The sequence below is a fragment of the Necator americanus genome, chromosome II (assembly GCF_031761385.1).
Source record: "Necator americanus strain Aroian chromosome II, whole genome shotgun sequence".
Classification (NCBI taxonomy): Eukaryota; Metazoa; Nematoda; class Chromadorea; order Rhabditida; family Ancylostomatidae; genus Necator; species Necator americanus.
Window position 1 is genome coordinate 16,149,022 of NC_087372.1, and position 11,550 is coordinate 16,160,571.

General features: G+C 45.1%; 4 protein-coding genes across 6 annotated transcripts; 2 read left to right on the forward strand and 2 right to left on the reverse strand.

Annotated features, from left to right (window-relative positions):
- Positions 1-987: 987 nt before the first annotated feature.
- Positions 988-1,431, reverse strand: RB195_018019 (uncharacterized protein; the record flags this gene model as incomplete). The annotated part of the gene is made up of 1 exon (XM_013449890.2): positions 988-1,431. The coding sequence occupies one exon, from the start codon at positions 1,429-1,431 to the stop codon at positions 988-990; it is 444 nt and encodes a 147-aa protein (XP_013305344.2).
- Positions 1,432-5,654: 4,223 nt separating this feature from the next.
- On the reverse strand, positions 5,655-6,198 carry RB195_018020 (uncharacterized protein; the record flags this gene model as incomplete). The annotated part of the gene is made up of 2 exons (XM_064185255.1): positions 5,655-5,772; positions 6,044-6,198. 2 exons carry the CDS (start codon positions 6,196-6,198, stop codon positions 5,655-5,657), a joined length of 273 nt encoding a protein of 90 aa, XP_064041136.1.
- A 698-nt stretch (positions 6,199-6,896) lies between these two features.
- On the forward strand, positions 6,897-8,781 carry RB195_018021 (uncharacterized protein; the record flags this gene model as incomplete). 3 transcript variants are annotated; one of them, XM_064185258.1, is made up of 2 exons in its annotated part: positions 6,897-8,207; positions 8,296-8,781. In XM_064185258.1, the coding sequence occupies 2 exons, from the start codon at positions 6,897-6,899 to the stop codon at positions 8,779-8,781; spliced, it is 1,797 nt and encodes a 598-aa protein (XP_064041137.1). The 3 variants fall into 3 exon arrangements, with proteins under 3 accessions (XP_064041137.1, XP_064041138.1, XP_064041139.1); XM_064185256.1 differs by lacking the exon at positions 8,296-8,781 and having other exon boundaries at positions 6,897-8,213; XM_064185257.1 differs by lacking the exon at positions 6,897-8,207 and having other exon boundaries at positions 8,425-8,781.
- Positions 8,782-8,805: 24 nt separating this feature from the next.
- On the forward strand, positions 8,806-9,238 carry RB195_018022 (uncharacterized protein; the record flags this gene model as incomplete). Its single annotated transcript, XM_064185259.1, has 2 exons — positions 8,806-8,900; positions 8,977-9,238. The coding sequence occupies 2 exons, from the start codon at positions 8,806-8,808 to the stop codon at positions 9,236-9,238; spliced, it is 357 nt and encodes a 118-aa protein (XP_064041140.1).
- Between the last annotated feature and the right edge of the window lie 2,312 nt (positions 9,239-11,550).

The window sequence follows — 11,550 nt, forward strand, 5'->3', positions numbered from 1 at the left end:
GTTGCTGTATGTTCAAGAAGTCTGTAAATGCTTATTGAAGCTCAATGGCACAACTGAAAGTTTTCTAAATAGGACGCCTAGCTTTGAAAAAGCGAATTTTGGGGCTCTGGAAGCAGTGGGTGTAACAACTTGGCTGTAACCAGACTGATACTCATAAAAACCACTTGAAAGTGATCTTCAGAGCACTAATTTCACCTTGAGCACCTTGACTCCTTTTGGTTTTCAAACTTGTCGAACCAGGAATTCTTCCATTTGTCCCGATCGCGGGCCAGAGTCGAGTTTTCTTCTAAGGACTTCGTGAAGAAATCTGACCATCGGATGGGCAGTCTTCCTGTAGTGCGCCTAATATCGCGGTGGACAGTCGCACGCCTTCGCAGCTTCAGCCATCACTTCTGCTCATCTCTCTTTAAAGCCTTCCTTTATCGCCTCTCTGCAAAGCCTTGCGAGCACGGACGTGAGTTCTTGGTTCCCTGCGGCTCGTGCTGCTCCACGCTGGCGTATCAGCTCAAGAGTATCAAGAGACAGGCTTTTGGTTGTTTTAAAACTCTCAGCCTTGTGCAGTTATGAAGGTGTTCAACGAGCTGGTTATATTCCTCATCGATGTTGCCCATTGCGGAATCATTCTAAAAGCCGGCTAGTGTAGCGAAGAGATCCCAGTCAATGATAGTTCTGGGATTTCGCTCTCTGAATTTGGGGGCTGTCTTTTCTCTCCTTGTGAAGGAAAATCTTCCTCGGAGGAGGCGATGGTGCGATCCCTTATAGAACTTTGGCACAACAGCGACGTCCGTCAGGTAGAACCTTTAACTGGCGATGATGTGGTCTATTTCATTACGATAACCTCCACTGGGTGACTCCCACGTCCAACGTAGAGAGGATGGCTTCTGGAATTGCGAGTTTCCATGGATGGTCCTGGTAGTCATGATGAACTCGGAGAGCCTCTACCCCAGTTCATTCCATTGTAGACCGTGGGTCCCGATGTGAAGTTCCTCAGGCGTTCTTCTTCGGCCAATTATGATTGTATGAGGCATAATCTTTGCGGAAGTACTTTTCCAGGTCCATATAGGAAGCTTCAACTCCTTTTTCTTCTTCGTAGCTTGATGTTGGAGCGTAAGCGACGAAGATATTCAAAGCTGGTGTTGGACCACATCTTCCTATCCGCAGACGTCCTATTCGGGTCGTAAGTTGTTCGAAAGAGTCGATGTTCTTTGCCATACTCGCGTTGACGAGGACGCCAACTCCACCAACACCTCTACTGTCGCATGTTCCTAAGAACAGTTCTTTTCCACTTTCATTTACGGCGTTGAGATGGTGGCGTCGTCTCGTCTCCGTCAATCCGATGACGTCGTACATAATCTTCCTGGCTTGCATCATCAGATCTTCGACGGCCGCTTCCGACGCAAGCGTACGTGCGTTATAAGTACAGATCGTCATCCTAGTCCTTTTCTGCTTCGGTAGCCTGTATGAGTCCTGCACCCCCGCCTTTCCTCGAGCTACCGTACCACGCCTTCCAGCGGAGTCAGGAGTCCTTTCTCTATTACTGTGACATGCGTAAAATTTTAAAACCCATGGGCAGGTTGCAAGCCTCTAGTCCCATGGGTTTTTGAGAGAACGTTGCGTTCTCCCGGAGTGGAGATGTGAAGCTTCTTTGTTGGGGGACACTCCAAACTGCCTCACTTCGACCTCCCAGTCACTTAAATGCAGGCTTTTGGCCGGACCGACAGACGCACGCTTGGTTGCTACTAACCGGCTGTGCACCCTCTAGGGGAGGAGGAGATGCGTGGAAGGCACTAACTTAAAGTTCAATACAAGAAAGGGAGATAGGGAATGCTTCATTAATTCAGCATTCTCAACACGATGTCTGATGACGATTCAGAAGTAGAAGTCATACCAGGCCAAAAGAATCTACTTAATATGTGCTTACCTATAGACAATTCGCGTCAGTACTAAAATAGAAACCAGAGTTCTTTTGATGCTCGCTTTGCTCAGATTGTCAGGAAAATTTGAAGTAGAATAAGTTTTGGTTCGAGCAAATTCTTACCGCGTAAACAAGACAAATATCTTTCTTATTTACGACGCTTTATATCACAGATCTCTTCTTTAGTGTTACCAATGAAAAACCTGTGGTCCTCTTGTTAGAGGTCTACTCACTTCACTTAAAAAACCACATCTAATTATCTAATTTTACATCTATGTTAAGATCTTTGTTTAGAGGGATCTTGTTTCTGTCCCATTTTTCATTTACTCGTGTACCATGAGCTTTCTTCAAAGTTGTAAATCTGAATAATCATACAACATTACTACAAAACTACTTCTTCAGCAGTTTAGCACCTCCTGTTGATTTCACCTGCTCAATGACTTCAGTTCGTAGGAATTTGGTTTCTGCCCCCTGTCCCCTTTTAAATTTGATTGGTCATTTCTTCTAAACATGTTTTGAGATTCTACTTGCATTTGGTTACAAAAAGGCTAATCATGCACAGTTACTCAAGAAAGAGGAGAATCTCTCGAAACTAAAATATTGGAGCCGCTCTAATAACAAAACAAACGATAAAACTAATGGAAAAGGACTTTGTCAGTACTACGTAATCCTACCCATGCTCTATTATAGAAAAAGAAAAAGATAAGAAAGAGTTTCGAAGAGCTCGGTGCGTTCTTTAGAAGGGGGCCCAGCGCATGCTTTCTCCGAGGCCGTCACTCCAATACAACATGTTTTTATCGAGGGTGCAATTTGAGAACATTGTATGAAGTATTAGTGAAAGCTGTCCTCCTTGTTCTCATGATACTAGCAAAGAATAATATGAACATCATGACCACACTGATAAAAATGGGTAACGATTGGAGAACAGTTGCTTTGGGGGTGCTCCTAGGTACTCGATTTCAACTGAGAGTCCCTGACGGTCATGGATCTGTGTGTAGCCCGTGCGATGAATTACGGTATAAACAGCAGTATCGAATCACTGCTTTCAACCTCTTCTCTTAGACAAATCTGGTAGCATTTTATCGCGAAGACGTGCGGGTGTAGTGTAGCGGTTAGAGGTTGCGCTTCTTGCATGATCGATCGGAAGCTCGAATCAGCCCTTGTGCTTACCAAACCTTTCATCCCTCCGTGGTCGATAAATTGGTCCAGACTTGTTTGGGAGGATAAAAACACTGGCTTGACACTTCGGCTAGCCACCGCAAGTCATTGTACAGGCATGCTACACATTCGTAAACCTCAAACGATTCTGTATTGAAGCGAACGTATGGGCGCATCTCGAGCTGATTGATTAACGCCAGAAAACTTATCCTTATCCTTTGTCGCGAAGAAAGGCTTGTTTGGCTCTGGGATGGTCTTGAATTATTGGCCGCGCAGTTGCAGTCGAATCTCTTACTGACTGCTCTACATCCACCCTGTTCATAACACCATGAAAAGTGGTGTTATGAAGGTGTACCTTAAAGGCATCACCTCGGGAATCTGGGGTGGTACGGGTTTTAGGTGGGTTATGCCTATACGGGGTCGTGGGTTGTGGACAAGAGGGTGATTCCATCTTTCTTCCTGATTGCCGTAGAAAACGCCCCGGAAGATGCGGCTTCGAGCGTTCCGGGGCGCTATTTTCTGCGAGTTTACTTGGAAAGCGCCGGCCTTGTGCACGTACCGCATCTTCCAGGTCGTTATTTACGGCAGTTAGGAAGAAATGAACGAGATCTCACCGGTTTCTGCAATCTACGATCCCGTATGTCTTTTTTGGCCATCGAAATCCATATCACGTCAGTTTCGTGGGGTGATGCCTTTAAGGTACAATACTACGCAAGCAGTCGCCGCAACCATGAGACGGTTCTTAACGTGTCGACTACTCCAACTTTTCGACAAATTCCTTGAGACTAGTATGTGGATTGTCACACCACTCGCACCATTGCCCTGCTTTTCGACGCAGGCACACCAATTTGGTGGCGTCAGTGCCGCTTGTCTCATATCCTCTCGCTGTTTTCTCGCACTGACATGCTACTCTTACGTTGTGAAACCCGGTACACCTTTTCTCACGTACTGACCTCTGTACACTCATCTGATGTCAAGGCACCTATTCCACCGCCTTGTAAAGTTAACGCGAACGTCCAACGCCGTTCAACACGTCTCACTTTTTCCTAACGTCAGCACACCCGTCTGAAGCCGTGGAAACCATATCATTCTCCTCCGACGCGTACGCAATTAGAAGGTCCTGATAAATTACGGAGGAAGTTCGTTTCACACCCACACAACTTGTGTGTACAAATACACATACGTGACAGAAAAAGCCTTCATTGTACTTCACATAGTAGATTATTAAGGATGTTACTGCGCAGCAGGCACTCAGCCTAAGAATTTTCAAAAGTACGGTTGAGAAGCGACAAAAATTACAGCTTACTTATTCAGTTTTCTTTCAGTACAGACCTGAACACATAAATGGATGCAAACAAAAACTAGCTAAAATAACTCTTGTCTAGCAGTCGTATTATTTAGTATGGGTTCGTTGAGAAAATAACAAAGTGGTTGTTAATAAATCGTTTGGTGTAGTGATCAGAATAAAGAAAATTAACTGATTTAAACTACATGGAACCACTCCTCTTTCGTTCTGAAGAAAAAGAAGAGGGATGCAGTAGGTAAAACGTCTTTAAAGTTTGTAAATTGTTTGCATAGCTTTAGAGAAGAAACGGGAAAGTAATGATACATATCCACTGATTTACTCATTCCGTCGAGAATAGTGAATACAATTTTCCGGTGTTCACATTGTAAATGTCAGCAATGATTCTTCCAAAAAAAAACTACATATAAGAAACTGTGTAAGTTTTATTGAAGCTATCGGAACTGAACGTGTCTAGACGCACATACAATGCTACTGTACATATTATGCAGCAATTTTCCCGTCTCTTTGAAAAGAAGCCGAGTTTTCATGTATGCCTTCGAAAACCAACCTCACCGAAAGCCTGTGTTTTCCGATCTTTATGTCGGTTGTGTACGGTAGAAGAGTAAAAAGTAAAGTAGCAAAGTAAAAATAACAGCAAATTAATCAAACAGTGAACAGAAAAGATGAGGGTACCAGGGCGATTACAAGGAAATAGTTCCATTCTAAGAACTCACGCATGCCTTACGTGCGCAGTGGGCAGGTAACGCATGCGTGAGAGCTTGTGAGTTTGGTACATAAGTTTTTCTGCAGCCGCATAAGCTTCTTTTTCTTGAGGCAATCAGCTTCACTACCATAGTAAATAATGCTGTTCATTTTTCAATAATTACATAAGAACACAGTTCTTCACTGGATACCTGACCTTGTTTTCCAACATCTGGACCAGAGGACGCATTTTGAGTTGACACAAACGGCAACCCAATGAGGGTTACTCGCATTTTCGCCGAAGTGAGTCGTCTTTGAACATATCCGAGCGCATCCTGTTCGATCTACCGCCAGAGATCGCATAGAATATCCTTTTCCGTCGCTATATATATATATATATATATATATATATATATATATATATATATATATATATATATATATATATATATATATATATATATATATATATATACTTTAGCTACTACTTCTATACTTTAGCTTTTTTATACTTCGCGAAGCGTTCGGCTGAGTTGCCTGTTGGCGCCTAGTTTATTGAGATCTTTCTTTACCACTTCCATCCAAAACTCTGTTTTACGTCCACTTTTCGTCCTTTTCCAGTGTGAATCTGGCCGAAAGTAGCCTCAGTCTAAACTGCTTCCTCTCAATGCAGTCGAACTTCTTCATCGACGGCGCTAACCACGTTTCCGACCTGTACATCATGAAAGGGTGAATAGCTGATAAGCAGACTTGCAACTTCACTTCGTTGGCGATTGTGGTCAATCTCGGCGGCTAGTTCAGTTCTGGGACACTAGACATAAGGAGCTGAAAGCGAAACAAAGAAAACTTTTCGTTTAAGCGCTTCTTTACTAAATAGCTCTCTCACACTTGCCGTCATTTTTCAGCACACAACTAACACGTCCACAAGTTCAATTGGTTGTCCGTTCACCCTAATTCCTGCTAAGGGCCTCGCGAAGACTCACATCTGCTTAGACTTATCAAGGCGAAGTCGTAAACCGTAGGCTGCAGCTAATTTCGATACAATGTCGACGATACCTTGCAACTTCGCGCTGCTTGAAGCGAATATAACTACATCGCCAGGATACTTGAAGCCGACGAAGGGACGTCGTCCAAGCATCCACAAAACACATCAATGATACATTGTTCACTGTTACTCGCATAATGTCACTGAAAACAAAATTGAAGAGGAATAGTCCCGAGACAGCTCATTGTCTTAGTCCAGTTTCCACTTCTTACGGTGTAGTGTGGCTTGTGTTCAATACGGTAGTGGTTCTTGTCCTCGATTTAGCGAGCAAACTTCCTTAGAGCGTAATGGGCATGACGCTCGTTGAAAAGACGTCCTTCATGAAGAGAGTGGAAAGCGGCTTCGAATTATAGGAAGGCTAGCCCTATAGGCTTCGTGTCCCGTTTTCACACTTCAATCATTCTCCAGACAACAAAGTGGACATCTATACGCATTTATCAGGGCGGATTGAGAAGCGAGCAGGCTTTTCGTATCAGGTTTCTTCGAAGTGTTTTAAACAACGCAAGATAATCTGCGACGAAACCATGTAAGTCACACGCATCAATGGAATTAGGTTTTCTTCATAGTTTCTGAGTTCCCTGGTAACCAGTAGCGGCGGAAAAATAGGACTGTGTATCTATACGAGTCGGGAATTTTTCATCAGCCCATAATAGACGTATTATCTTTGTCATGGGGCCGCGTATACGAGTCTGATTGCTACCTGCACGTGGTGGCCCTGCTTTAACTAAACGCAATCAGGCGTTCGAGTGTACGCATTGGGAACGTACGAGCTATATAACCTGCAATGTTATATGGCGAAAGCTTCCCATATATTGCAAAAAGGTGCTGTCGTCCAGCACACTGCCAAAGCCCATAACCTGAAAGGTCAACTGCCTGAAGGGAGCATGGAATCTTTGGCAACAACCATTCGTTTCGTCACGCTGAACTGTCGAACACTATCGAGTGAACTCCAACAAGCCGCTCTATCCAGACTTCTGCCATGTCTCTGTATGCCTTTTCCTGCCCTGCAGGAAATACGCATGAGACATTGGTCCGTCATCAGCATCGAATATTACACTATATACTGTGGCGATGCTGATGAGAACAAAGTAGGTGGCTGCGCGATAGCTGTGAGGAACGATTATAAGAACCTGGTGGAGGAGTTTGGCTCAACGTCGTCTAGATGCGCCTTTTTACGACTGCGGGATCGCAGAGGACGTAAACTCTGGATCGTAAGTGCTCACGCACCTACGGAAACCGCTGAGGACAACAGTAAGGACGCCTTCTATGATGAACTCAATGCGTTGATGTCTAAAATACCAAGCCAGCAGGTGGTCATTGTCGGAATCGACGCAAATACGAAGATGGGACCCGAACAGCAATCCGATGTGCTAGGAAAGTGGTACTATGCAGCGGAGCGCACGTCAGACAACGGTGACCGTCTGGTCGACTTGTGCGAACAGACGGGCCTCATCATCGCTTCCACGTTTAAGAGGAGTCATCGACGTCATCAGCTCACGTGGCAGGGGTCAACCCTTTTAACACCTGAAGAGCAGCGCAAGCGGAAGATCAGGACTCTTAAACTTCAGCTCGACTACGTTCTGGCGAGGAACATTTCTCAGTCAGATACCCGAAAATCTAGAGCTGTTTGGGACGTCGCGTTCGACTCTGACCACCGTCCAGTTCTTCTCAGCTTCAAGACACGGTTCCATAAGAGAAACCGAGGAGTTCCTCTTCAACTGAAAATCGACATGGCAGGTCTGAAAGACGATGAATGCAGAAGAAAATTCCGCCAATGTGTGTCTATTCATGTTGGAGTACGGACCAGGAAGAAGCTTAGCGATGCGGATTCCTTCACAAAGTGCATCCAGGACGCTGCAATGGAAACGCTCCCGGTTCTATTGCAGCGGAAGAAGTTTGCCTTTGCATCTGCGGAAACAAAGTCCACATACAATTCTGTATGTGTCGCGCGCAGCGCTGGTGACTTCAACCAGGAAAAGCGTCTTAGAAGGAAGCTGCGTCGTCAACTGCAACAATACCGCGATAACGAGTGGACGTCAAGAGCGATGGAGTTTGAGAAAGCGTGGGAGGAACCCGCGGAAAGCCTACGCTCTACTAGAACAGTATAGCGGCAAAATGAAAAGATGTTCCCATGTCCTCAACACTGCTAATGGGGTAACTGTCGGTGAAGCAACCCTTCCAATTTGGAAGGAACACTTCAAGACCTTGCTGAACCGGCTAGCACCGTCAGCTCCTGAACTCGAACACGTTCATAGACCGACATATGCGGTTAGCGAGGAGCCACCGACCGAGTCGGAGGTCCTGGTCTGTATTCAGAAAATGAAGAATGGAAAATCTGGTGGAGGCGACGGGATTAGCGCAGAAATGTTAAAATATCTTCCTCCGTCTGGGATTCGTGAGATGACAAAGATCATCCGTTCAATATGGATAAACGAAAGGATACATGATTCGTGGAGACACGCTATCATAATTCCTCTCCACAAGAAGTTATCCGTCACGGGCCCAAGGAATTATCGAGGAATCTCTTTGCTGCGTGTTATGTACAAGGTACTGGAGCGCATTATCCTGGACCGACTCATTAAACATCGCGAAGAAACAACGCGCAACGAGCAAGCTGGCTTTCGTCCTGGCCGATCTACGATTGACCAGGTGTTCATCGTCAGGAGAGTGATCTAAATCTGGCAGCGGTATTCGAAGCCAATGCAACTAGCGTTTCTGGACTTTGAAGCCGCGTTCGACTCTCCTCACCGAGGCCGTCTTGTCAACGCGCTGATCGCCAATGGAGTACCAGGAAAGTTCGTCTTGATGACATGAATCAACGAACAACTGCTGCTGTTCGAACACCAGCCGGATGTACAACACCGTTTGAAGTGGTAACTGGAGTAAGACAAGGGGCAGTGGCAGGACCTTTCCTGTTCGACGACATTATGACGACATTATGCGAAGAACAGTCGACCAGTGTCCTGCCGACATTGTCTTAGCACCATCTGGGTGCCCCTTCACTGACCTCGAGTACGCCGACGATGTTGTTTTATTCGCGGAAAGCAGTACGAAACTTCAACATGTTGTCAACCTTATATCGAAGCTGGCTCCAGCCTATGGACTACGCCTACGCCCCGATAAACGCAAGTAGATGTGGATCCTTTCGAGACCTCTAACGGGAATCAGGGCGGACGGACAACCGATAGAACTCGTCGATGAGTTCTGATACCTAGGCTGTACGCTGAAGAACAATGGCAGCTACGAGAGAGATGTTCAGCAAAGATGCGCTAATGCTACTTCTGCATTTAACTCCTTAACAACATGCCTGTGGTCGACTCCCATCACCAACGAAGTCAAGCTGCGAGTCTACCTATCCGCAATTCGCCCCATCATGATGTACGGATCGGAGACTTGGGCAGCACCATCAACGATTATGGAGAGGCTTGACTGCACGGAACGAAAGCTGCTTAGATGGCTAATTGGCTACTTTTGGCTTAGGGTATGTCACAATGAAGATCTTTACGCAGAAATTGATGTGGTAGATATCAACATCTTGCACCGCCACCGGAACTGGCTAAGGAAATCGTCTTTGCTTCTTTGGTCATATAATAAGGAGATCAGCAGATCGCCTTGTTCAACGAGTTTTGAGGGCTCTGTCGGATTCAAGCTGGAAAAGGCTAGCCGAATGAAGAAGTTCTGGACTGCGTGGTGAAAGTGGACCTGAGGACACTCGGTGTGGGTAATGGGTTCAGGCGAGACGTAAGGTTTCGCAGAACATGGAATTGCGACGAATGGATTGATTCTGTGCAAGCTCTCGCAGAAGATCGAGATGGTTGGGCAGGGCTGTGTTCAAGGACGGCACACCTCGGCGAAGATGCGGGTAATCGCGTCAGGCGATGACATCAGCCCGCCGATTAGGTCAAGTAAGTAAGTCATCTTTGTCATTTCACAAGTTCCAGGGTGTGAGGAAATCTCCCAAATTCAGTTAGTTTCATCGCGTCCTCCAGAATTTATATCCTTAATCTTTTCGATCCAGACGAAAAACTCCTCCTTCGCAAACTCCTTCTTAATGTTGCTGTTCCTCATGCCAGTCTTGAGCGAATTCGGGTACAGCAGCTGATTGCGCTTTTCAATGTAGCCAGGGTCGGAGGTCCGTTCCCTCCAAACTGTTTGATTTTTTGATCATCAGCAATCCTCTGTATTAGTGAACACCTCTTTTATTTGCCGTTACGTTGTCTTGGCTTCCAATTAAAATGTGCTATTCTCGGATTATTTCCTCCACACTCTTTTTCAAGTTTTTTCGCTTTTCGTCCATCCTTCCCATGGCGCAGATGATGACGCAGCTTCCTCTTTAGAAGCGGCAGTAATGTATAGAACACACAAATTCGCACATGTATCTGGTCTCTGCATATGCAAAGCCAGACATTCTTTTGGCAAAAGAACTATGAGCCTTTTTTTTGCAAGGTGCTCACCGACGTTTTTTTTCTAGAACTTCAGATTTTAGAGCCGATAAGAGCAGAGCAATAAGCGAATGTTGGAAACGCGAGGCTGAAAAACAAAAAAACGCTACATTTTAGAAGGCTCACTTTGAAATTTTACTCGTAAGAACGTATTCGAGCTAAAGTTAAGAATTCCTTATATTTCGCTCACGCAGCTTTTCGGGAGTTACGGCTAACAACGGTTAACATCGAAGACGTAACTCTCAATGTTGATCTTTTCTCCAAAACATGAATAGTTCGACTGATGACCGAGGTCTACGAGTCCATTATCGTTCGTTTGCTCAACAGGATAATACCTCTTCTTAGCCAAATCCGATTGTTGATTTTATTGATTCATCTCCACTGCATCAATCCTAACACTGACTGCTTACTGGCTGAGCATCTTGGACATCGGTGCATTGAGCTTTTCATAGAAGATTTAGTAGTTGATAGTTGATTTTGAAAAGCTTCGTAGGTGTGTGCAGACTTGTAACCCTTAGCTTGAAATTCCTCTACCAGGTTGTTGTAGCCTTTTTATAGCTATTGCGCCGCACCCTGTTTTGTTCGGTGTCTTTGAGACTTGCAGTTGGAATTTTCGCTGCTAATGATGGGACAGTGTCTGGTGTATGTTTCTTGTAGCGAAACAAAGACTGTAAGCGACCTGTGGTGGTTTGGATTGTGTTTTTAGTTGGAACGCACTCGACAGTATCCGGCAATATAAGGAGAACGAACGAACGCAGTTAACAAAACGTATGTTGTTGCGAAAGTTTTTTCGCGCGTATTTGGAATGCAGTAAAAGCAAAGTGTAAATAACGATCGAACAATAACAATCAATGTGACTCTTAATGATCAGAGGGAGGGTATTGCAAAACTGACAATATTGGGGCCTATGAATTTCTACTTGCTTATCATCCACGAGAGAGCGGCCGAAAATTAGTGAAGTCCTTTTCAAGTAAAACTAATAACAGGGCTGCTGAGGGAACCG